General features: G+C 37.2%; 1 protein-coding gene across 5 annotated transcripts in view; it reads right to left on the bottom strand.

The window, feature by feature from the left end:
* POU2F1 (POU class 2 homeobox 1) overlaps positions 1-26,404 on the bottom strand; it is a 187,006-nt gene that overhangs the window by 87,141 nt on the left and 73,461 nt on the right. Inside the window, exon 2 of one of the 5 annotated variants that reach the window (XM_072830450.1) lies at positions 18,367-18,467. The exons of 3 other annotated variants lie outside the window; for them this stretch is intronic. Coding sequence is in view for 1 of the 2 variants with exons in the window: in XM_072830449.1 (XP_072686550.1) it covers positions 185-212 (28 nt within the window). In the remaining variant the exon portion in view is untranslated. Of the gene's footprint in view, positions 1-184; positions 818-18,366; positions 18,468-26,404 lie in introns of those variants that run through there. One more of the 5 variants, XM_072830449.1, reaches the window with a different exon arrangement.

Below are 26,404 nucleotides of genomic sequence, written 5' to 3'. Positions count from 1 at the left end.
GAGGGACCTACTGCAAATTCAAGTATGCTCGTGCCTTGCAAATGCTTTCTTCCTTCTCTGCTCAATCCACCTCTCCCCCTCCCCCGAGTTGGTTGCATATGCGATTAAGTATTTATGCATAGTCAACCCCACACGCGCTATTTCCATATTAAAGCTTATAAGAAAGAACTGTGCTGGTACCCACCTAGAACATAGTCACTGCAGTCCAGCATTGCTGTGAAATCTTCTAGAGGTTCCCACAGTCCAGAGCAAGGAAGAAACAGGTAGCAGTTTGGGGTGGGGGAAAGAAGGTACTACTATTTCTAATAAATCTACACTATGTTCTTAAGAGAACAAGGGTGGGAGGTGGAAAGTGGATTGGGGGAGAAGCAAAATACAACTTCAGTTACACCATAGCAATCTTCAACTGAATAAGGAAACTTCAGTTGCTCAGAGGAGTTTTAGTCTCTCCTACCAGCTAGGACTGACATTGTCAAGGCAACTGAAGCATGAAAAGTTCCCCTTTTTGTAATAAAATAGAAACAAAGATTGCAGCTGGCAGTTTCCATAATGAAGCTTAATCAGTATGCGTGTGATTAGGGCCTTATGCAAATCTCTCCTCGTTAGCACAGCAGCCAGCACTTTGAAGTCCACGAACAATTCATTTACAGAACACACTGAAAGCACTCCCTGCATAATTTAAATCATTGCATAAATATTTATCAGTCCATTTGCATATTAATTGGCAGTGCATGAAGGGAAAAATTATCTCCTGAGTGCCAGCATAATAATTAGGAGGATAAAATGAGATTTCTTCCAATGGCCTGGCTTCTCGGACCTAACTTGAGATAGTACCGGGGGAGAAGGGAGAGACAGGAGACAGAGTTCTGTTAAAATGGCACTGAAATGACACGTACAAATTAGAAACAACTCTACAGACTTAAGCACCTTTAATCTTATTCCTGCTGGCAACAATGACTTCAGTAATAAGAGGATTTGCAAAAAGCTTTCTACACAATCCAAATAATCCCAAGGAAACAATTAGCAAGGTAGAAGCAGAACATAGGGCTGTCAAGATGGTGCTAGCCTACTGATAGGGAATTTTCCAAATATTAACATACACTAGGGAAAGTCTTACTTTAAAACAAGGCAACAATATAAATCCAGAAGCAGTGGAAGAGCTATAAAATTATTTTCAAGAGTATGGAAATTCATCATCGATAAATCTTTTTATACTACCAAATCAACAGAATAGATTAGTTGAATGCCATATATTATGCAGTATTCTTCCCCCATCAAAATCAATCTAAAGTATGAAGGCACTTTGTTCTTTACAATATCATTAAAAAAATGGGTCAAATAAATTATGGACTTAGTATTTTCAAGTAAAGTTCATCTAATGTACATGAATACATATATGTATACTCTTTATATATATAGATATTTATACTCTTTACTAAAGAATGTATCTGTTCAATTTAAAGTGAATTTACAAGGTAAAAATATCAGCCCAAAACTTTTTAGGCATGATATGACATGATATGATACGACATTCTACTGTAAACACCATAGACAACTTGGGAGAAAATTTATAAAAATCTCATGAAGTAAGAAAAAAAAAATCTCATGAAGTAGGTATTACTACTTTGTTAAAAAAATAAATAAATAAAAGGAAACTGAGGCACAGTGAGCAGCAAGCTAAAGCATTTTAACCAATATTACACTAATAATCTGGAGTCAGGATTTAAAATCGGATTTTACTGACATCAAAATCTGAGCTCTTGGCTATTATCACACATTGTGGCCAAGTTATATACTTATGGAAGGAGAAGGCACTGGGGGCTGAAATAAGGTAGCAGATTAAAATAGCTTGTTGTCAGTGTAGTGAAGACACTAATAGTTGGTGACAAAGATTTTGTGGTTTTTTTTAAAGATTTTATTTATTTATTCATGAGAGACAGAGAGAGAGAGGCAGAGACACAGGCAGAGGGCGAAGCAGCCTCCATGCAGGGAGCCGGATGTGGCACTCGATCCTGGGTCTCCAGCATCACGCCCCAGGCTGAAGGCAGGTGCTAAACCACTGAGCCACCCATGCTGCCCAGATTTTGTCTTTAAAAGTCAAGTCTGTACAGATACACAGAAGAGTGCACTAGAATTGAAGAGAGTTCTCCAGGGTATTATCCCATTAATAACTGTTTTTATTTAAAACTAGTCTTCAAACATGCCAAATGTCTGATTTTTAAAAATATGTATGTACTTTTTTCCAACGTTAAGGGTGAAATTAAATTCAACATGCATATGTAGAAATGAAAGACAAGACTTCTATCATGGACCTTTAAAAAGATTTCTTTACAAGTCAATAAATTATGCAGGAACAGAACCAAAAACTTCTCAACTTTTAGATAAGCACTCTATTTATATTGCTAGCTTTTCTGTTTTGTAGAAGCACAAAATCCTTGAGGAGAGAGTTGAGGGGAGAAACTGAACACTGTCACTTCACTTAGTCCCAGTGAGACCAAGTTCCTTCCCGTTTTGAACCCTGATTTTCTCATCTGTAAAATGGTAATATCTATTCATGAGGTTGCCCTGAGGATAAATGTGCCTGTGCCTCTCAGACTAGATCATGGAGTGGAGCATGATGCAGCTGTACCTGGGGACAGGACAAACATGCTACATCTTTTAAGAGCACCAATTTTATCCAGTAATAATTCACAACACTTTGTAGTAAAACAATCAAGACTATATTATACAACGAAATATAAAATTCAAATGAGGTTCGAATGCATTGGACTATACAAGTGCTATTGGTGAGAAAGTATTAGAAGAAATGATGAATGTGACTGGAAAATAGTAGCTATCAATATGTTTCTTTCCCTCCTCTTTTGTCTTCATAAAATTTTACATTTACTGCCTGTGCTTATTATAGACAATCTTTGCAACTTACCATCTACTTTTTATGCTATTTGCATCAACACCTCTAAACTATCTTTCTTATACCAATTTGGTCTTTCATAAATCAGCTAAGTGTGATCTGAAGCTGCAGCCAGATAATTACTGCCAACTAAGTGTTTGCCGGAAGGTACCTCGCAGGGATAGGACCTTGGCAGTGTAAAAACCTACTCCCTTGAGCCAAGAGTCCCACGGGCCTCGGCATAGCAGGGGGCCTATAGCTCCCCATCATAGAGGCTGCTCTCCCAAGAGGGAACCTTGTCCCCTCTACTGCAAAAGTCATTATCTTCACCCCAGGAACAGGAAGAGGGGGCAAAAGAAGGCCGATGCTGAAATGCAGGTATCCAGGGTGACAGGAAGCCTCACCCATGCTGTGGACTTGATTACAACAGGGATGGCAAGAAAACTCCCACTCACCACCCTTGATGCAGGTACTCTCCACATTCTAAAAGGCAGGTTTAAATACGAGAAGGTTGTCTAAGCCTCTATAGATGGATTAGGGGAGAATGGCTGCCATCTATTTCTCCCCTGGACTCCCTCAACATGGCAAAGTTAGATCCAAAAGAAGGGAACAGACAGCTTTCCCCACAAAGCTCAAGTGTTCACTTTATATGGTCCTCTGTCTGAAATATCAGATTAAAACTTAACCTAAAAAGAATACCCTTTAAAAAAAAAAGAAAATTTCTGTAAAGTTGGTAGAACTGTCATTCACATTTCAGCATAAATTAATCCAATTCAACTGCTTTCCTTTAACACCTCATTTAGGAGTTGATTAGTATGGTAATAATTGTTCCCACTGGAAAAAGGCCAGTAAATACTCTTATAAAGTAAATGCTGTTTAGCTGACCTGGACTCAGGGGATAGGGGTGGGAGCACAGGGTTCATAGAAAGTAGAAAATAGTAAATAGTAGCATATGGAAGGATAAAAAGGAGCTGCAAGACAAAGTTAAAATTCACGTACTTCAAAATTATGCTTAAAACTGAGTTGTTTTATAATTTTAATTATTATTTTAGTAATTTCTACATCCACTGTGAGGTTTGAACTCAATGATCCTGAGATTAAGAGTTGCATGCCCTTCCAACTGAGCCAGCCAGGCACCCCTGAGCCTTTTCTTTTAAAAGGGGGAAGGGGAAGAAATGATATTTGAGGATCCACAATTCATGGCTAACACCATCTGTATTAGAGTGACTTTTCACTCATGATCTTATGGGCTAGTCTAGGTCTCATTAGAAAGGCAACTGATGACAGTATCAACTCAATTACAAACTAGCTTTTTAAAATACATCTTTTGTATATGAGTGAACTGAGGTAGGCCTGTACTCTACCTACCTAAATTATCAAATTCCAACCTGGTCACATACCAGATGAACAGCCATTTGTACATGCTATCCTGGACTGCCTGTATACCTAGTCCAATGGATGGGAATGTACGACTCAGCAACTGTCCTCTTGATAGGATTTTTCATCTCCTAGCTCCACTGCTTTCACTCCTAGGCAGTCTCAATTACACATCGATATCCTTTTTAATCATCACCTCTTTTCAAAATCTGCCACTACTTTAGTCTCCTTATTAGCTTCCTTCCAGAAAACAGTGACACTGTGTCAGCAGATGCTCAGTAATAAAAATGCTATTACCTCAAGAATTATAAATTGTTATCTTACCAAAAAAATTAATCCCAAAACTCCTCACCCACAGACAGCCTAAAATAATTTACTAATGCTCAAATACAAAAGATCATTCCGGGATATGGAAATTTCTTAGATCCAGAATCAAGTAATGAGTATTAGCACCAACACTATTCTTATGCACTGTATATCACAATATATGTGAATGATGCCCCCTAAGGTTGCAATATGAGGATTTCAGTGCTCAAGAAAAAAAAAAAAAAAAAAAGATTTATGAAAACAGAATGTCTGCTATTTATAAAAAATCTTAGATGGCAAACACCAAGATAGAATTTATCATTCTGGCAAATAAGCACTGCCAAATAAGTGATCTAAAGGATAATTTTATTTCCTAAAAACCAAACTGAGGCCTAAAGAATGACTCTAGGTCACACGATTAAGTGACAGAGAAAGCAGGAGAAAAAGATGTAATGAGGAGGCATGAGATGAAAGTAAGTAAAATAAAATATATTAAAACTCTTACCCATAACATGGAGATTTGTAGTTGGTCAATTAAAAAGGTCAACTTAAAATAAATACTATACAACCATTATATACATACCTTAAATATTTCACGTTAACATAAAGTACATTAATATGTATTTAACAATCTTTTGATGGTAGACTTGCTTTAAAAATTTGAATCTACTAATTTCAGTGCCCTTTTTTGGGTAAATCATATCCTTTATACTTACTCTAGTATTTCTGTTTTCAATTTCTTAAGCTTTGTTTTTCAAGCTTTTCACAGTTTACATATATATTAAGAACATTAAAAACTCAAAAAAAATTCGTGAAATGATGCTCCTTTCTAGATGTAACGCAGTATGATTGTAATCTGGTATATCCTTATTTTTTTATTTTTTAAAGATTTTATTTATTTATTTAATCATGAAAGGGGGGGGGGGGCAGAGACACAGCCAGAGGGAGAAGCAGGCTCCATGCAGGGAGCCCATGTGGGACTCGATCAGGGACTGCAGGATTACGCCCTGGGCTGAAGGCGGCGCTAAACCGCTGCGCCACCGAGGCTGCCCTATCCTTGTTTTTTTAAAAAAACGTTCCTGATTTCAACCTACGAAACTGACTTGATGACCCACAGATTGAAAAACTGCTTTAACGGTAAGACAAGGGGACACCTGGGTGGCACAGCAGTTGAGCACCTGCCTTCGGCTCAGGGTGTGATCCTGGAATCCGGGATCAAGCCCCACATCAGGCTCCCGGCAAGGACCCTGCTTCTCTCTCTCCCTAGGTCTCTGCCACTGTGTGTGTGTGTGTGTGTGTGTGTGTGTGTGTGTGTGTGTGTGTCTCCCTCTCATGAATTAATAAATAAAATCTTAAAAAAAAAAAATGCAAGGGGCAGCCCAGGTGGCTCAGCCGTTTAGCGCCGCCTTCAGCCTAGGGGCGTGATCCTTGAGACCCGCGATCCAGTCAGGCTCCTAGCATGGAGCCTGCTTCTCCTTCTGCCTATGTCTCTGCCTCTCTCTCTCTCTCTCTCTCTCTCTCTCTCTGTCTTTCATGAATAAATAAAATCTTTAAAAAAATGCAAGAACTTAACAAGTCAAGCACTCTGGGTACAGAATCTTTTTCTTTCTTTTTTAAAGAATAATTAATTTATCTCTAATATTTTACAGCTCTTTTCATATCTAATTCAGCAGTATTTTTAGTCATTACCTTTTATCTATTCTTTTCAAAACATTCAACTTAAGTTTTCACAGAAACATCATCTCTTCTGTTTTCCTTAGCTTATATAATGATTTAAATCATGTAACTAAAATAAGTACCACCAGTTGGAACAGGCTTGGGAACACAAACAAGTCATGATCCTGTTGATCATACCATTTGACTAGTTGCAGCAGAAATGCAGAGACATACTGAAAAGTGTATTCAACATGCTGAAGGGCATCACGGTGTGTTTTAAGCAGAAATCCTCAAGGCAGCAGTTAATCTAATGAGTCATTTATTTAGTGTTAGTTTGTTAAGAAAGCTATCACAGCAGATAGTATGCAGTGGCTGGTGCTTCTGCTCTTTTCCTTAATTTCTGCCAACATACGTTACTACAGTCATGTACGTAGCTCATCTATTGCTCAATCGAACACGTTGGCATCCTTTAGGAAACATATCATTACAGAACCCAATCCTGAATTTCTTAGTTGTGAAGTTTAAATTTCGCATAGCTCTACCAAAGTTTTACCATCATATTACATGTACCTGTCTAGCCTTCCTTATCATCCTGTTTATTTCTATAACTGTCTTTTCTTTGTTCTAGTTTAAAGAGTTTTTGCAAAGTCATTGATTTCATGCATGAGCACATTCAACAAATATTTACTAGGTGCTGCCAGGCAGTGGGATAGGAATTGAGGATACACTGCTGAGCCACAGAAAGCTTACAACTGAATAGAAAGAAATATTAAGCAATCATCCAAAAACACAATCATCAAGTATGAAAATTCCATGGAGTAAAAGAATAGGTGACTACACAGCTTTAACACAAGCCTATAATTTGTCTTGACATCTTTGGCTAAAATTAGAGTTCTCCTACTTTAACAACTGCATTGTGACTTTTTCTCTGATTCCATTTCTTAAACCCATGAAATACAGGCTTTTATTTTATTATTATTTTTTGAAACCATATGCTACTTTAATGATTCCCATCCATCCCTTTTGAAGTATTAGGTTTCATGTATGATATTGGGGATTTGTGTCTTCTCTATGTCTCTTACTCTCAGGTTTCATAAATTTGTGTGAAAATACAAGGGTAACAAGTATCTCAGAGTCTATGTGAGATATAAAATTTATGTTTTTATTTTTATTTTTTAAAGATTTTATTTATTTATTCATGAGAGACACAGAAAGAGAGAGGCACAGACATTGGCAGAGAGAGAAGAAACAGGCTCCATGCAGGAGCCCAATGCGGGACTCAATCCCAGAATTCCAGGACCACGTCCTGAGCTGAAGGCAGACACGCTCAACAGCTGAGCCACCCAGGCATCCCAGAGATAAAAAATTTAAAGACACATTCCTCTACTCAACTAATTAAAATGTTCTTTTGACTAACTGGATGTTACTCATATGCTTTAATAGTATCAACGGTATAGTAGCACCATTCCATTAACATTTACCGATTCCCAATCTAAAATATCTTTCCCTCCCCAAATCAACTCATGAAAAAAGTCTATCCATCCTATAAAACAGGTTCAAAAGCTATGACCTCAGATCTTCCTTTATTCCTCTCCTTGTCAGGTAACTATTTCTCTGAAATCCTATAGCAATGACAATCTCTCTTTTGTTTGAAATAGTTAGAAATTCCTAAGAATTTGTAAAGACTTTACCCAGTTTCCACACTAGTTACATCTTACAATATGCCATCAAATCCAGGCAAATGACATTGGTATAAAAGGTATGTATAGTTCTATGTCATTTTATTGTCACATGAATAAGTAGATCACATAACCACCATTCAAAATACAGAACTATTTCATCACAAAGAATTCCTTCCTGCTATCCCATTATAAGCATATTCATTCCTCCCCTTCCGGCTATTCTGAATCCTTGACAACCACTAATCTGTCATTCATCTTTATAATTTTGTCATTTTGAGAATATGATACAAATGGAATCATAGAGTATACAACCATTTCAGATTGGCATAATTTTATTCAACATAATACCCTTAAGATCTAATCAAGTTGTCCCGTGTATCAACAGTTCATTTCTATTTACTGCTGAACAGAATGTTCCATAGTATGGATGTACCATAATTTGTTTATTCACCCATTGAAAGAGTTTTCAGTTGTTCCCAGTTTTGAGTTATTACCAAAAAAAAGGTGCTACGAACATTCACATTTGGGATGTACATTGGATCACAAGCTCCACACAGGGAAAAAAATACTTGCAAAGGACATGTCTGGTAAATGACTTTCATCTATAATATGTAAAGCATATTCATGTATATCTTTTTATGTGGGCATATTTTTATTTCTCTGGGATAAATGCACAGAAGTGATATTGCTGGGCCACATGGTAAGTGTATATTTAGTTTCTAATGAAATTTCCATATATTTTCCAGAATGGCTGTACCATTTTAGATTCCCACAATCTATGAGAGATCCGGTTTCTCCAAATCTACATCAGCATTTGGTACTGTCATTATTTTTCATGGTAGCTGTTCTAACATGTAGTGACATCTCAAGTGGTCTCAATCTGCATTTCCCTAATGGCTAGTAATATGGAATGTATTTTCATATGCTTAATTTACCATTAGTATATCCTCTTCAGTGACATGTCTATTTCATTCTTTTGGATTTTCCTAAAAATCCATAATATCCCTTCTGGACTATTTACATTTTTAGGACTGAGTTTCATTGTGTGTGTGTGGGGGGGGGGGGGGTTGAGTACAGCTGACACATGTTACATCAGTTTCAGGAATATAACAGTGATTCAACAATGTTATGCTATGCTCACCACAAGTGTATCTATCATCTGTCATCATTCAATGCTAATACAATACCATTGATTATATTCCTTATGCTGTGTCTTTTATTCCTGTGATTTGTTCAATTCCATAACTGGAAGCCTGTTATCTCCCGTTCCCCTTTCCCCATTTTTGTCTATTCCCCCAACCCCTCCCCACTGGCAACCATCAGTTTGTTCCTGTATTTACAGATCTGATTCCACTTTTTGTTTGTTTATTCATTTGTTTCTTAGATTCCACATGTAAGTGAAATCATATGGTATCTTTCTCTGTCTGGCTTATTTCACTTAGCATAATACCTTCTAGGTCCGTCCATGTTTTCACAAGTGGCAAGATCTCATCCTTTTTTTATGGCTGGTTTTGATAAAGTCTAGTTTATCAATTTTTTTTCAATTTTTTTTTCTTTTGTAGGCTGTATTTCTGGTATCATGTTTTTGTTTTTAATTTTATTTTTAAGTTATCTCTACTCCCAACATGGGGTTTGAACTCACAACCCCAAGATCAAGAGTTGCATGCTCCACTGGTTGAAACAGCTAGCTGCCCCTCTGGTGTCATGTTTCTTTTCTTTTCTTTTCTTTTCTTTTCTTTTCTTTTCTTTTCTTTTCTTTTCTTTCTTTTCTTTTCTTTCTCTTCTCTTCTCTTTTCTTTCTCTCTCTCTCTTTCTTTCTTTCAGACTTTATTTATTTACTCATGAGAGACACACAGAGAAAGGCAGAGACATAGGCAGAGGGAGAAGCAGGCTTCATGCAGGGAGCCCAAAGTGTGGGCCTGGAACTCCAGGATCAGGCCCCCAGCCAAAGGCAGACACCCAACTGCTGAGCCACCCGGGTGTCCCTGGTATCATGTTTCTTATATGTTTTTTTTTTTCCTAGTGTGAAGATTAAAGGTTGGTTTTTGTTTTTTTTAAATCATTTGTCTAAAAGATTTTCCTTTCTCTGTTCCAACTGTTTTTGTACCTTAGTCACGTATCAGTCAATTATGCCTGTGTAGACCTATTTGGGTTTTGTATTCTGTTCCAATGATTAACATGTCAATTTCTCCACCAACATCCTCAGACCTGATTCCTGCAACTATATAAGTCTTGAAATTAGAGAAACTGATTTTCTCTACTTTCTTCTTTTTCAAAATTTTGCTGGCTATTCTAATTCCTTTGCATTCCTATATTAATTTTAGAATAATCTTGTCTATTAAAAGTCATAGGGGGGGATTCTGTTAGGAATTGCATTAAACCTGTGTATCAATTTGGGGAGAAGTGAACTTTCCTATGTTGAGTCTTCTAACATGCGAACACAGTGTATCTCTCCTTTTCCCTGTATGTTCCTTGACGTCTCCCACCAGCATTTGGTAGTCTTGGTACACAAGTCCTAAATATGTTCTGTTGATTTAAAACTACATTTTTCATTTCTTTAGCAATTCATTTAGGGTAGGTCTACTGGAGATGAATTTACTTTGCTTTCCTTCATCTAAGAATGTCTTGATTTCCCCTTCATTCCTGAAGGATGTATTTGCTGAATAAAGAACTTGGGATTTTTAGCTTTCATTTTGTTTTGTTTTGTTTTTAAAGATTTTATTTATTTATTCATGAGAGACATAGAGAGAGGCAGAGACATTAAGCAGAGAGAGAAACAGGCTCCCTATGGGGAGCCTGATGCTGGACTCAATCCCAGGACCCCAGGATCATGACCTGAGCTGAAGGCAGATGCTCAACCACTGAGCCACCCAGGTGCCCCAATTTTTATGTTTCTGAATACTTGAAAAATGTTATGCTGCTGCCTCTTGGCCTCCTTGGTTTCTGAGGAGAAATCCACTATCACTGGAATTGTTTTTCTCCATAGGGAAAGGTGTCATTTCTCTTTTATGGTTTTCAGGATTTTTCTCTTGTCTTTAGTTTTCAACATTTTATTATTACTTCTTTGGGTTTATATTGTTTGGAACTTGCTCAGATCCTGGAATCTGTAGGTCTGTGCCTTCTGACCAGTTTGGAAAGTTTTCAGCCAGTCCTTCTGCAAAGCTTTCCAGCCCTGCCCCTATTCTTCTCTCCTCCTCTGTGGTCCTTCTGTCATAGTCCCATAGGTCTCTGTGCTCTCTGTTCATTTACTGTTCCATTTTCTCTTTCTTGCTTAGATTGGGTAATTTCCACTGTTTGACGTTCCAGTTCCATTGTTCTATGTCCCCTCTATTCTGCTGTGAGCCCATCCAGTGAGTTTTTATTTCAGTTACTGTACTTTTCAGTTCTAAAATTTCTATTTAGTTTAGATTTTCTTTTCTTTTTTTTTTTTTTTAGAGATTTTATTTATTTATTCATTAGAGACACAGACAGATGAGCAGAAACATAGGCAGAGGGAGAAGCAGGCTCCCCAGAGGAAGTCTGATGCAGGACGTGATCCCAGGACTCCGGGATCAAGACCTGAGCCAAAGGCAGATTCTCAGCCACTGAGCCACCCAGGTACACGTAGTTCTTTATATTTTCTATTTCTTTACTGAGGCTTTTTGTTTCTAGGCTGAGACTTTATATTTTTTCTTTTACTGTTTTGGTGAAAAAATTAGTAGCGGAAGTGCTTTAAAAATTATGGGAATATTTGGAAAAGACAGAGAAGCAAGTTTGAAAGGCCTCCCATTGATCAAATTTTGGACAATATGAACAAAATAAATGAAAATAATAAATTCTAACCATTACCAGGGCACCTGGGTGGCTCAGTTGGTTAAGTGTCTGACTTCAGCTCAGGTCATCTCAGGGTCCTGGGATTGAGCCCTGTGTTGAGCCTCGCTCAGTGGGGAGCCTGCTTGTCCCCCTCCTTCTGTGCTCTCTCTCTCAAGTGAATAAATCAAAATCTTAAAAGAAAAAATTGTAACCATTACTCATAGGAATTCATGTTGATATAAATAAACAAGGAAAAGAGAAAGTTTTTCCTTACAGATTGCCAAATAGTAAATATAGAAAGAATAACAGAAAATCAGCTTTTGGAAACTCTCATTATCATCATTATCAAAAGTTTAGTCAAAATACTCTATGTAGTGGGCAAAAATTTGATGATAAAAATTTAGTTTCCCTACAAAATATTAAGCAATTAAAAGGAAAGACACAATTTTACAGAGGAAAAGCCTGGTAAACATCACCTTAATCAAGTGATCAAAGTTAACATCACTTGTCAAAGGACAAATCAAAATTGTACACTATCAGAAAAGATGGAGAGAACACATCACTTCTGTGATATTCTTGCCACAGATGCATAATCTGAACCTAATCATGGGGAACTATCAAACACAAATTTAAAGACATTCCACAAAATATATTCTTCTAAAGTGTCACAGTCTTGAAAATCAAGGAAAGACTAAGGAACTATGATTGAAGAATACTAAAGAGATAGGATAATTATATGCTATGTAAAATCCTGGATTAGATACTTTTGCTATGAAGGATATTTTGGGGACAACTTGTGAAATTTGAATCAGGCCTATGAATTAGTGGATAGTAAAGTGATACTGCTAATTTCCCACATTTTATGTTTGTATCATGGCTATGCAGCAGAACATCATTATTTGTGGTATTATGTTATTCACTAAAGTACTGGGAGTGATTTAAAATCAAAATAAAACAATAGCAAAGAAAGAAAAGAAAAAAGGGGGAAGGGAGCAGCTAAACAAACTACCAGTGTTTTGTTATTTTTCTAGTGGAGCCCTGCCCTCTCCATCCCTCAGAAATCTGATTGCAAGGTGCATATTAACACTGACAACACTACAATTCTTATAGATCATGAAATGCACAGATTATCTATGGTCAAAGTGCACCTGAAACAATTTAAACAATATTCTGATGGACATCTCAAGGTATGGAGGAGGAGTCCACATCTTAAGGCTCCACATTGCATGAATGGAAGTTCAGATTTAAGCTCATATGCAAGCACTAAGAACTGAACAGCTTTTCCACAGTTGGAAACACATCATATACCAAAAAAAGAGCTTGAAACCCATCATAACCTAAAATTCTATTAAATATTTTATTTATTTTTTAAAAGATTTTATTTATTTGAGAGAGAAAGCATAAGCAGGACAGAGAAGGAAAAGCAGACTCCTGGCTGAGCAGCGAACCCGATGGAGGGTGGGGGGAGGCTCGATCCCAGAACTCTGGGATCACGACCTGAGCTGAAGGCAGATGATTACCTGACTGAACCACCCAGGTGCCCCTCTGTTAAATATTTTAGAAACTCAGTTAATTTTGAATAAAATCTACCCAGACAAAAGGCAATATTAGTAAATATATATTTTTAAAGATTGATTGATTTATGATAGACATAGAGAGAGAGACAGAGACAGAGACAGAGACACAGGAGGAGGGAGAAGCAGGCTCCATGTCGGGAGCCCGACGTGGGACTCGATCCCGGGACTCCAGGATCACGCCCTGGGTCAAACGCAGGCGCCAAACAGCTGAGCCACCCAGGAATCCCCAGTAAATATATATTTTTAAGACTTTATTTATTCATGAGAGACACGGAGGGACAGACATAGGCAGAGGAAGATGCAAGCTCCCTATGGGGAGCCCAATGTGAGACTTAATCCCAGGACCTCAGAATCACAACCTGAGCCTAAGAAAGACATTCAACCACTGAACCACCCAGGTGCCCCAGTGAATAAATTTTATATATATTTTACGTTCTTTTAATACTACTATTTTACTGGCACTACTATGCAATCTAACTTTCCTACTTTAGAGACGTTGAGCAAAAGACTTATCATCTATTATGGGTTGAATTGTGTCCCCCAAAAGATGCTAAAAGCCTAACCCCAAGGATCTGTGTGACCTTAGTTGGAAATGGGGTCTTTGCAGATGATCAAGTTAAGATGAGGTCAACAAGGTGGGCCCCAATCCAACACTACTGATTTAAACTCCTTATAATAAGGGAGAATTTGGTCACAGAGACAGATACAGAGGGAAGATGCGAAGAAAGACATGAAACAGATTCTCCCTCATTGCCTTCAGAAGGAACCAACACCCTGCTAATACCTTAATCTTGAATTTCTACCCTCAGAACTATGAGGTAAGAAATTTCCGTTATTCAAGCCACCCAGTTTGTGGCATTTTCCTATGGCATCCCTAGAAAATTTAATATAACATCTGAACCTTAATCTCTTCATTTGAAAAATGAAGATCATGTTATCACTCATGCTTATTTTTAAATTTAAAATGAGAATATAAATTATTTTTAAATAACCAATAATTATGAAAATGATAATGGTATTATTATGCTTTTGATAATTTAATAAATACCACTGTCAAAAATTTTCTGTTATAATAAAAAATTTTAAGTGATGCTCTTGAACATTTCTACTTTTTTTCCCATTTTTAAACTTTTTTTTAAGGTTTTATTTATTTATTCATGAGAGACACAGAGAGAGAGAGAGAGAGAGAGAGAGAGAGGCACAGACACAGGCAGAGGGAGAAGCAGGCTCCATGCAGGGAACCCGACGTGGGACTCAACCCTGGGTCCCAAGGATTACAGCCTGGGCTGAAGGTGGCGCTAAACCACTAAGTCACCCAGGCTGCCTTACTTTTATGTTTTCTAATTGACTTTTAATCCATAGGCCCAAAAATTCCCTTTGCTGTATATGGTAAGAACAGACTTAATTTACAACCATCTGAACATGGCTGATTTCTGCTTTTTTCTCATGTTTTGATCTTTAAATAACATTTAAGAAGTAGGATTTTTCTCTTCTAAAACCTTTTTTGAAAAACACTTTGTCAAGTTATAAATGACATATAAAAAGCTGTACATATTTAATGTATACAACTTGATAAATTTAGAGATAAGTATACACCTGTGAGAGTATAAACAAGGCCATAAACTTGTCCATCACCTCCAAAAGTTTCCTTCCCTCCTTTTTCTTCATTAAAAATTTCTGTGAGTGGCAAGAGCATTTAACATAAGATCTACCCTCTAAGCAATTTTTTAAGCATAATTTTAAATAGTACAATATAGCTAACTATAGTTTTCTGAAAATTTGAAACTTGACCCCATCCCCACCAAAAACAAAAAAACCAAAACCAAAACCAAACAAAATCCAGAACACTGATCCCCTTATGGCCACATAAGCAATAAAAGAGCAATCCCAGGTAGTTGTGACTCAGAGCACTACAACCAACCAACAGCATTTGGTGCTGCCAAAGGCAGATGATGAAGGAATATGGTAGATCAATAAACTGAGCATCTAAACAAAATGCAAGGCTTAATTTTGTACATAGTACAAATTCTCTTTGCTCTACTTCCTGTACTTCTACGCTTCCACTAAAAAACATGCCTAGTAGATGCCCAAAAGAGTAGGAATTCAGTATGCATTAGCTGTCCCAGCCCTGCCTCACTTCCTTCCCTTCTACTCAGATGATACAAAGTTGCAATATAAAAGTAGGGAAGCAACTTTGTAATCTTCTCACAATGTCATAATATCAATAAGTTTCACACCATCTTTGCAAGCTCCAGTTAGTTAGAAAGAATTTAACTAAAAAAATAAGGAAATTTGTCAATGTATCTCACCTTTTATAGAGTCCTAACATATGACTGCCCAAAACAGAAAAATACCAGGCAAGCTAATGTAATTTCTCATTTTGAATAGTACAGATTAAAATGCACGTAAATTACATTTCTTTGCTGTAAGTTCTCCACACTACCAGAAATAAAAGTTAACTGACATGAGGTACTAATAAAACAAATTTTTAGTATCTCATTGCCTACATTCTATGCATCCCCACCCTCTTTTGGCCAGGCAGGTGATGGTGTTAAATCAGTCAAAGATTCGTGGGGAAAGGTAAGTTTCAGGGTATAAGTCATGTTTTAAGGCAAAGATACACCTGGTCCGGGCAAACTCAGTATTCTGGGTACTTTACTAAAGAAGGAACTTTCTTTATATTTTCATCATTACAATTTCATTTAAGATAATAAGCTATTATTTATCCCCAAGCAGTCAGACATTTGAAATGTATTAATTTTTGGATGATATCTTTGCTGTAACATTGATTTCTTTCATTAAGATTTCTTAACCAATTTTGAAAGGTCTATTTTAAAAATCATTGCTCACTGATCAACTACAATAAGTAAAAATATGGAGACAAATGTTCAGTCACACAAAATATACCTTTGGACTTACTTGAGTTAGTTTAAGCATATGTTTAGAATATAAAATATTTCATAAATACCTTTCTTCTTTAAAGGGGGTATAAGATCTATACCTCTAAATAACATTACAAAAATAGCTAATATGATTCCTATAGTTAAAATCATTATAGAGGAAGACCTGGTTTCTTTATACTACCTTAATATGTCCCTAAAATGCTCAGATTTTTGGATGGGTGAATTATGAGAGGAAATTATTCCATAATCGGCATCAGTTAACATGTGAGAGGTTGGGTTTATGATTAGTTTTAATTCCAAAAAATCAACAGGCTTTACAGCTTAGTAATGGGCTTTGAAGTCACAGAGAACTGGGTTTAAACTCCACTTCTAACATCCTAAGCTATAGCACACTTTTTTTTTTAAGATTTTTTTTTTTAAGATTTTGTTTATTTATTCATAGAGACACACAGACAGAGGGGCAGAGACACAGACAGAGGGAGAAGCAGACTCCATGCGGGAAGCCTGATGTGGGACTCGATCCCGGGTCTCCAGGATCACACCCCAGGCTGTAGGCGGCACTAAACCGGGGCTGCCCTTTTTTTTAAGATTTTATTTATTCATGAGAGACACAGAGAGAGAGAGGCAGAGACACAGTTAGAGGGAGAAGCAGGCTCCATGCAAGGAGCCCAACGCGGGACTTGATCTTTGGTCTCCAGGATCACACCCTGGGCTGAAGGCGGCGCTAAACCACTGAGCCACCCGGGCTGCCCTATATAGCACACTCTTTGAAAGACTCAGTTTACTCGTCTGCAGAACAGGTCCAAAATATGCCCAAAGGTTCACCTCAGGCTTAAATAAAGTATATTTAAAAGGTTTAATGGTACCTAGAAGCTAATTAATGGCTGTCAATAGATAAAATATTTTATGTAGCATATATTAATCCATTTTGTCTTCTGTGTTCTTACATTAACATCATAAGTTTTACAAAAGACCCATATGAAATGTCACTATGGCGGGGGACACCTGGGTGGCTTAGCAGTTGGGCGCCTGCCTTCAGCTCAGGTCGTGATCCTGGGATCCAGGATTGAGTCCTGCATCAGGCTCCCTGTGAGGAGTCTGCTTCTCCCTCTGTCTATGTCTCTGCCTCTCATGAATAAATAAATCTTAAAAAAAAAAAAAAAAAAAAATTTCACTATGGTTTATTCACTCTCTTGGGCATGTTAATTCTTTTTTTTAAAAGACTGTATTTATTTATTTATGATAGACAGAGAGAGAGAGAGAAAGAGAGAGAGAGAGAGGCAGAGACACAGGCAGAGGGAGAAGCAGGCCCCATGCAGGGAGCCCAACATGGGACCCGATCCCAGGACCCCAGGATCACGCCATGAGCCAAAGGCGGCGCTAAGCCCGCTGAGCCACCTGGGCTGCCTAGGGGCATGTTAATTCTTATTTAAGGTACTTAAGGGATGCCTGGGTGGCTCGGAGGTTTAGCGCCTGTCTTTGGCCCAGGGCGTGATCCTGGAGACCCGAGATTGAGTCACAGTGGGGCTCCCTGCATGGACCCTGCTTCTCTCTCTGCCTATGTCTCTGCCTCTCTCTGTATCTCTCATGAATAAATAAAATCTTAAAAAAATAAAAAAAAATAAGGTACTTAAAAAATAAGAATTTTTAAAAGGCACTAGAGTAGGAATCAAAATATGTAGCCTCTGATCTAAATTCTGATCTCAGCTATACATTGGCTGGCTGAACTTTCTTAAGCAAGTTACTTGATCTAAGTTCAGTTAGGTCATCTGTAAAATGGTAAAATGTAGGTTTAATATTCTGATTCCTAGATTAATTTTATAAAACTATTATTTATAAGTACTTTTAAATAGAGAATACTTAACAAAATAATATATTTATGCATCCTATTTACATTAATGTCACAACTTTTTCCAAAAAAATCCAAAAAACCTCACAACACCCAAGAGTACCTAATCTAAATACTAGGGCCAATCCTAAAATATTTTCTGTTGCTGGCTAGGGCACAGGCATTCGAAACATCACTCCATCATATCAATAAATATCAAATAAATTTCAGAGTTCATATCATATATATAAGTCATTTTTATAGTCATTCCACAAAATTAAAGGCAATCATCACAAACACCTGGATTTATCAGAGGCTACTAAATTAATAGCTTTTAGGAGCAGAAAATATTTACCAGGTATAGAAAGACTGCATTCTTTCTTTGAATTGATTCATTGAAAACTGAGAGTAGTTTGGTAATTAAAAAGGCAGGAAAGCTCTTCTTACTTTTCCAGTCTATGAATACAAAAAGAGAAAAAGGCAAGACTGAGTAAGCTGTATAAAATAACCTAACACTTCAAGGGGGAACAATTATACACAGTGGGGAACACTGGACTACCCATCAGGGTGTGTTTAGCTGCCTAAACATAAAGGGATTAGAGGCAGCCCCCCTCTCCTGTGCCTATTTCCTCATCTACAAAATAGGGATATTAGCACCTGCCCTTACTTCAGGAACATGGAGGTATATAGAAATTTCTTGGAACATGTATTACACAAGGTGCTACTCTCTCATAAAGCTGAATAAAATAACCTACAAAGTTTTTTCTTCAGAGTAGATTTCACTAATAAAAAAATCCCCAAATCCAAAATGCTACCTACTTCCAAATGTACAAGTATCTACTTCAACTGGCTTTATCCACACCCATACACTATACACACACACACACATATATATGCATACATACATACACACATATAAGTTCGCAGGTGATCAATATATATTGCTATCACTGTAAAATATTCTGAAAAAAGGGTACAGGATTACATTTTGTCTCTAGAAGACAAGAAATACTTGGCACACACAAGTGTGGAGATTCACCATCACTGGCTGACCACTACATTCTTTGCCAGAAAATCTCAGAATCCTGACAAGTAAAAAGTTCAAGCAGCCTTAACCAAGGAAGAAGAGTGGGTACATGCACTAACTGTTATTTGCCATGTACCTGTACTGTATAGCTATGCTTGAATTAGCATAACTATTTAGTACTAGTATAAATTAGTATAACTGAGTGGTATAACGTTAATTAAAAGCATCTAAGTTTTATATAACTGTACTCTATGCTCATGTAACTAGTACATATAATTTTTTCCTATACATTCAGTGATGGTCCTAACCATTTATGAAACTCTGAAACAAAGCTTAAGTTCAATGGTGCAAACAAAATCAAATATGTAAATAATTCCAACTGTCTTATTTTTTGTGAAAGAAGGGGTTCACAGCAGCTCATAACACTTGAAAGTGGAGATCAACACAAAATTCTGCCATAATTCTGCAACAGTGTCAAAAACTAAGATATTTTTACCTTATACAACTAGAAAGAAAGTAAATTCTTTCTTCCTTGAAAAAGAGTCTGATCCATATGTACTTTAAATTCTTTAAGGGAATTTTAATATCATAAAATTAGGATATTTAATTAAAGATATAAATTAGGATATTTCATTTAAAAGGCTATTCCTAAAACAGAAACAAAACACGAGACAAATACACAAAACAAATACAAATTTTAACATACCCACCAAAGCCCTCCAAAACCATGAACTATAATGAATAAGGAAAACCACCCAACTCTTCCTCTTTAGACCAATATGATGGTTACAAACAAGCTCTTTCTGGCTGTCCATCGACACATCTACAGACCTTTTATTCTTCTGAAATTTCCCCAACTTAAATTGGATGCAAATAAGCCAGGTGTGGTCCTTACAATAGTAATCCTGCTGGCCCCTATTGAGTTTCCATAGAAACATGCACAGCTGGCAATAGCAAAGGGGTTGTACTGGCCTCAGACTGGTTTAAAGTTTCAATACTTACTGAGTGAAATAACAATTACGATATCTTAGTAAAGAACAGATAGAAAAAAAAAAATCCTATCTTTGGGATCATCAAGCAAAATAATGCAAAGTGCTTTCATCTAGGCCAAAAGTGGTTATTGCTGAAACAGCCCAGCAGCAATAATCAATGCATCTGTGAAAAGTTAAGAGATGCCAATTGCCAAATGGTAACTACTCTTTAGTAAAGAAACATAATTTAAGAGAATATTCCCTGTGGGTCACTTAATGTAGTAGCCAACAACCAGAGAGAGAAAAGCAATACAAAGTCTAATCTAAACAGTAGTAAATACCATGTATCTTTTCCTTAAATAAATTCAGTATGACTGAATTCCTTGCTTTTTATTACATGTCAAATGTTTTCACAACAGTGATTCTCAAAGTACAGTACCTGGATCAGTATCATCAGTATCATCTGGGAAATTATTAGGAATGTAAACTCTCAGGCTCCACCCCAGACCTATTGAATCAGAAACTTTGGGGGTTGGAAGCCTAGCAATAATTTTTTTCACAAACCCTCCAGAATATTCTTATGCATGATAAAGCTCAAGAACTTCTGATTTACAGTGCCAAACCTCAGAGAAGACTGATATATGAAATAGAAAATGCAATGCCTTACCTCACTCCTTGGAACTAAGTGAGGCATAGTAATAAAATGTAAAGGAGAACTCACTGGCCTCCTGAATTGGTTCTGTTGGCTAGTAACTCACTGCCTAAAAAATATGCAGAGATGAGCAGTGGTTCATCATGTCTATCCTTCCTACACATGTCAAGTACAAGAAAAAAAATTATAGTGTAGGCTCATGATTACTCAAGGAGAGGAGGGTCTGCAAATAAGACACATGATCCACTACCACGCATAGCCCCCTACAAATCACAACCCATTTCTTTTTTTTTTAAGATTGTATTTATTTATTCAGGAGAGAGACACACACAGAGAGAGAGAGAGAGAGAGAGAGAGAGGCAGGCAGGCAGAGACACAGAGGGAGAAACAGGCTCCATGCAGGGAGCCCGACCAGGGACGTGGGACTCGATCCCGGGTCTCCAGGATCACACCCCTGGCTGAAGGCGGTGCTAAACCAAACTGCTGGGCCCCTGGGGCTGCGCCCTCACAACCCATTTCTAATCATTAAAGTCTTCAGACACAGGGTAGTAAATCTCACCATTTATTCTTTTATAGTAAAAAAAATAGTAATTTTTCTAAGATACCTAACATGTAGTAGGTATAAGTCTGAAGTTTGTCATAAATTTTAACATAACTCACTTCTTATAAAGAACTACTTATAAGAACTTTAAAAAAAAAAGCATACAGTTCTTGCAGTTCTTTAGTATCTTAATCATTAGATACTTTATGTACTACAAAATACACATTTCACTTTTAACTTCAGGACACCATGTATAATTATTTCCCTATTTCCTTTAAGATAATGAGCAGCATATCAAAGAAACACCATTCTAGTGACATTAAAGTAACCAGACACAGAGAGATATAATAGAGAAAAACTACTGGGAAAATCAAATATGACATATGCTGTTAGAAATGATTAAATAAGGCCAAATGAATAGCTTTCTGTAGCTCATAATTAAAAATACATACAAAATAAATTTAAATAAGAAGACTGATTCACAGGCTTCTCGTTCTCTTTGTTAAATGCTGGTGTTGCTCAGGGTCTGCCCTCAGTCCACTCTCACTATACCAGTGATTCCCAAAGTATTGTCTTTGTGCTACTAGTGGACCAGAACTGATCCCCAAATGCTAATTATTGATTTTTAAAAATTTTTTATTTTGAAATATAGTTGACATATGTTTCAGTGTAAAACACAGTGATTGACAATCCTATACATTACACAATGCTCATCATGAGAAGTGAGGTTACCATCTGCTACCATACAGTGTTATTAGGCTGTTATTGACTATAACCTTATGCTATGCTGTACTTTTCATCCTCATCATTTATTTATTTCAAAACTGAAATTTGTACTTCTTAATCCCATTCTGAAGTTTCACTTCAGACTACATACTAAGCACATGCTGGTTGCCATTCCAATTCTCCCCATTTGGGTAAGAAGTAATTCTGTTTAGCATATGACCTCAGCTCAGGGAAAGATCTAAATGATCAATCCGATCCCCGTAGCTACTGACTTGTTCAGGAATAGACTGCAAACCAGAACATTACTCAGTTGTAGCCAATGAAACCAAGGAAAGAGCTTAGATCTTTCTGAGAGTTATTCTCATTTTTAATAGAAAATAAGTGGTTGGGAGGCCTGGGTGGCTCAGCAGTTGAGCAACTGCCTTTGGCTCAGGGCGTGATCTCAGAGTCCCAAGATCGAGTCCCACACTGGGCTTCCTGCATGGCGCCTGCTTCTCCCTCTGCCTGTGTCTCTGCCTCTCTCTCTCTCTCTCTGTCTCATGAATAAATAAATAAATCTTTAAAAAAAAAAAAAAAAAGAAAAGAAAAGAAGTGGTTACTCTCTATTCTTCAGATTCTCATAAGGAAGCTAGCAGGTGTTTTGCAACCACCAGGGAAAGAACCTGAGGGCAAAGGAACATACAGAACCCAGTCCTGAAGCTTCAGGTCTCTAAATCATGTGATCCAAGCCAATTCTCTTGTGTTTAAGCCAGACTCAGTTTCCATTATCTGTAGCTGAAAGCAATCTACCAGTAACATATATTTATTAAATGAGATACTAATTTTGTGCTCATCAATTAGAATTAGTTACTGGAATCTGCTAAGAAATGTGGTTGCCACTTATGTTAGAGGCAACTCTGCAAAAGTGTTTTTTTTTTTTAAAGATTTTTATTTTTTATTCATGAGCGACACAGAGAGAAAGGCAGAGACATAGGCAGGGAGAGAAGCAGATTCCATGCAGGGAGCCCGATGTGGGACTTGATCTGGGACTCTAGGATCATGCCCTGAGATGAAGGCAGACGCTTAACCGCTGAGCCACCCAGGCATCCTAACTCCGCAAAACTCTTAATGTACAAGCACATAATGTACAAGGCGGAATTTCCAAAATTTGGTCCTATTATTTGTGCATGATCAAATTATAGGTTTTCAGTCTCAATTATTCCTTCCTATTTCATGTATCAATTTAGTTATCTACTTGTGTATTTGCATCAACATTTCTAGCTTATAATATTTCAAAAGAGGGGATCCCTGGGTGGGGTTAAAAATTAAACATTTTTAAACTGAATTACTTACTTTTTTAATGCATTTGATAATACTGGTTTTAAATATAAAAATTTGTTATAATATGAGGAAGCTCTATCATTAAGGGAAACAAGCAAATACAAAGGAAGATTTTCCAAAAACAAAGCTCTAATTGCTCAGAAATAATAGAAAACTGGATTCTTTTTGACCATCTCTACATTTGGCCTGAAGGTCTCGTTTTACCTAAATGCAAAAAATGTTAACTGGATGAACTTTCAAAATGCTGTCCTTGCTCTGAACATACAATAATCTATTTCCTTCAGTAAGGTAAATTCTTTGTCAACTCCTGACTAAGCTATACAAGAAGTAAACAAAATTTTCTACTTGTACAGTTTGTTTTGAGACAAAATAAAAATGTTAATTTTTTTTGTTTTTAATTTAATTTTGTTTTTTAAAGATTTTATTTATTTATTCACAGAGAGAGAGAGACAGACAGAGACAGAGAGAGAGGCAGTGGGAGGAGAAGCAAGCTCCATGCAGGGAGCCCAATGTGGGACTCGATCCCAGGACCCTGGGATCACGTCCTGAGCTAAGAGCAGACACTCAACCACTGAGGTACCCAGGTGCCCCTGTTAATGTTTTTTTAAATATTATGGCAGCCACTCAAGACCCTTTTTGCACTATCTTTAGTAGAAAGCAGTACCTCCAGAACATACCTCTATTATAGGTTCTGCTTATTAGTTAATTAATTAATTAATTAATTAATTTTTAAGATTTTATTTATTTATTCATGAGAGACAGAGAGGGAGGGAGAGAGAGAGAGGCAGAGACACAGGCAGAGGGAGAGGCAGGCTCCACGCAGGGAGCCCCACGGGGAACTCAATCCTGGGCCTCCAGGATCAGGCCCCAGGGCCAAAGGCAGGTGCTAAACCGCTGAGCCACCCAGACTGCCAGAGGTTCTGCTTATTTAATAGTTGAACCATTCATCAGAAAATGGCAACAAAATATTAACAGCGACCCTTAAGGGGTTCAAATGGTAGAAAAGCTTTTTGGTCAACATGGAAGAGAGAAAGACCTTCTACAACCCTTTCACACTACACTGGTTATGACAACACCAAGCAAATGATTCCTCACAATGCCATTAAAAAAATAAAACTCATTATAATTTTGGCCTCTGAAGTAATGTTTGTACGCCACAAAAATGATTGCAGGAATTTCTAAAGCCCTATAGGAAAATTCTGAAACTATTAACCTAACAGCAGATGATTCTATAGCCCTGTTCACTCAGTGCTCCTTCCAGACAGTAAAGCCAACATACGTTAGAATTGCCAGTAACTTTCAAAGTGGAAAGTCATTATAAGAATTCCAAGTAATGAGGAATAATTAATGACAATTAGAAAAAGGATCAACAAACAGGGAACATTTTAGCTAAATGAGATCAAGAACCTGTCTTGAATTTGTTTTTATTCCATACTGTCACTCCTTTCTCCTGTAATAGAGTGCTACAAAGGAGACCAAAAAGATAGAAAAAAGAAGCATAATCTGCCTGTAAGAAGCCTCCCTAACTCTTTCTCCCCAGTCTAGAAGCATCAAGAAGAGATAATTAAGGCAACAGAAATATTTGTGAGTGCATATTCTAACATGAATTTTTTAAAATATTTTTTTAATTTATTTATGATAGTCACACAGAGAGAGAGAGAGAGAGGCAGAGACATAGGCAGAGGGAGAAGCAGGCTCCATGCACCGGGAGCCCAACGTGGGATTCGATCCCAGGTCTCCAGGATCGCGCCCTGGGCCAAAGGCAGGCGCTAAACCGCTGCGCCACCCAGGGATCCCTCTAACATGAATTTGAAAGAAAACAAGTTAAGACAGGGTGACAAAAATGGGATCCGAGGAGCTCCAAGCCAGCAGCACTTCTACAGGGTAGCTAGGCTTCATTTTGCCTACCACATGGGAAGAAACAAGAGCATCTACCGTAATGTTATTACTCAAATAATCTTCTACCACCTTACCCTGTTTGGTAGACAAAATGAGGCCATTACAATTCTCCATTCTGGGGCGCCTGGCTGGCTCAGTTGATAGAGCATATGACTACTGAATCTCGGGGTTGTGGGTTTGAGCCCCATGTTGGGTATATAGATTACTTAAAAATAGAATTTTTTATAAAATTCTCTATTCTAAACTTGAATATGCTACTAAACAGATTTTATTTTCACTTTAGAAAACTTCCTCAACAACATGCTAACATGTTATAAAAGAGTAATTAAAAAAAAAAAGATTTTTATTTATTCATGAGAGAGACACAGAGAGAATGGCAGAGACAGGCAGAAGGAGAAGCAGGCTCCATGCAGGGAACCCCAATGTGGGACCTGATCCTGGGACCCCAGGATCACGCCCTGAGCAGAAGGCAGACACCCAACCGCTGAGCCACCCAGGTATCCCTAAAAGAGAATGTTAGGCTGAATTTGAAAGAGAGAGGTACCTAGCACCTCCTCCCACCCTAAAAAAGTAAGACCTTTTGTTTTTAAAAAAAAGGTATTATATTGTAGATTAGCTCATACTTAGAAACTTATCAACTATCTAGACATCTTTTATTTTATTATTATTATTTTTTAATGATCCAGACATTTTACCATACTGGCTAAGTCCCTTCTTAAAAATGCACTCCTTGTTTGTGCTAAAATAATAATACTAAGAGAAAAATTAGATAGGCAGATGAAGAGTATAGGCCATTAAAATAAAAGTAGCAGTTAGTCGTAACAAAGCACAGTGTGTATTCATACTACCACTGAACCTTTTTCAGCGTTTCCTTACTGTTTAACAAAAAATAATTTAAGCACCACTGTCCTGTATCATTAGATTTAGAATCAAATCTAACATAAAAGGCAACCTTTATCTCTCCTGGCTCTTGCAAATAGCAAAGGATAAAAATCAGAGGGTTTTAGAGCAGAGAGAAATGTTAGCAACAATCAATCCAATCCCTTCACTGTACAAACAAGGAAATTATGTGCAAGGTTGCATGATTTATTTCAGAACACTCTGTGAGTGATGGCACACAGCTTAAATTCAGATCCATTTTCTGATTCTTAACCCATATGAGTTCTCTCCACAATGGCCACCTCCCCTTCAGAAATGTTTAAATTTTCCAACAATAATATTATAAAGGCACTTTTTAAAAAGTGATGTCTTTTTAAG

The sequence above is a fragment of the Canis lupus genome, chromosome 6, assembly GCF_048164855.1.
Source record: "Canis lupus baileyi chromosome 6, mCanLup2.hap1, whole genome shotgun sequence".
Classification (NCBI taxonomy): domain Eukaryota; kingdom Metazoa; phylum Chordata; class Mammalia; order Carnivora; family Canidae; genus Canis; species Canis lupus.
Note: the sequence above shows the minus strand (reverse complement) of the source record. Positions and strands in the feature narration are given on the sequence as shown.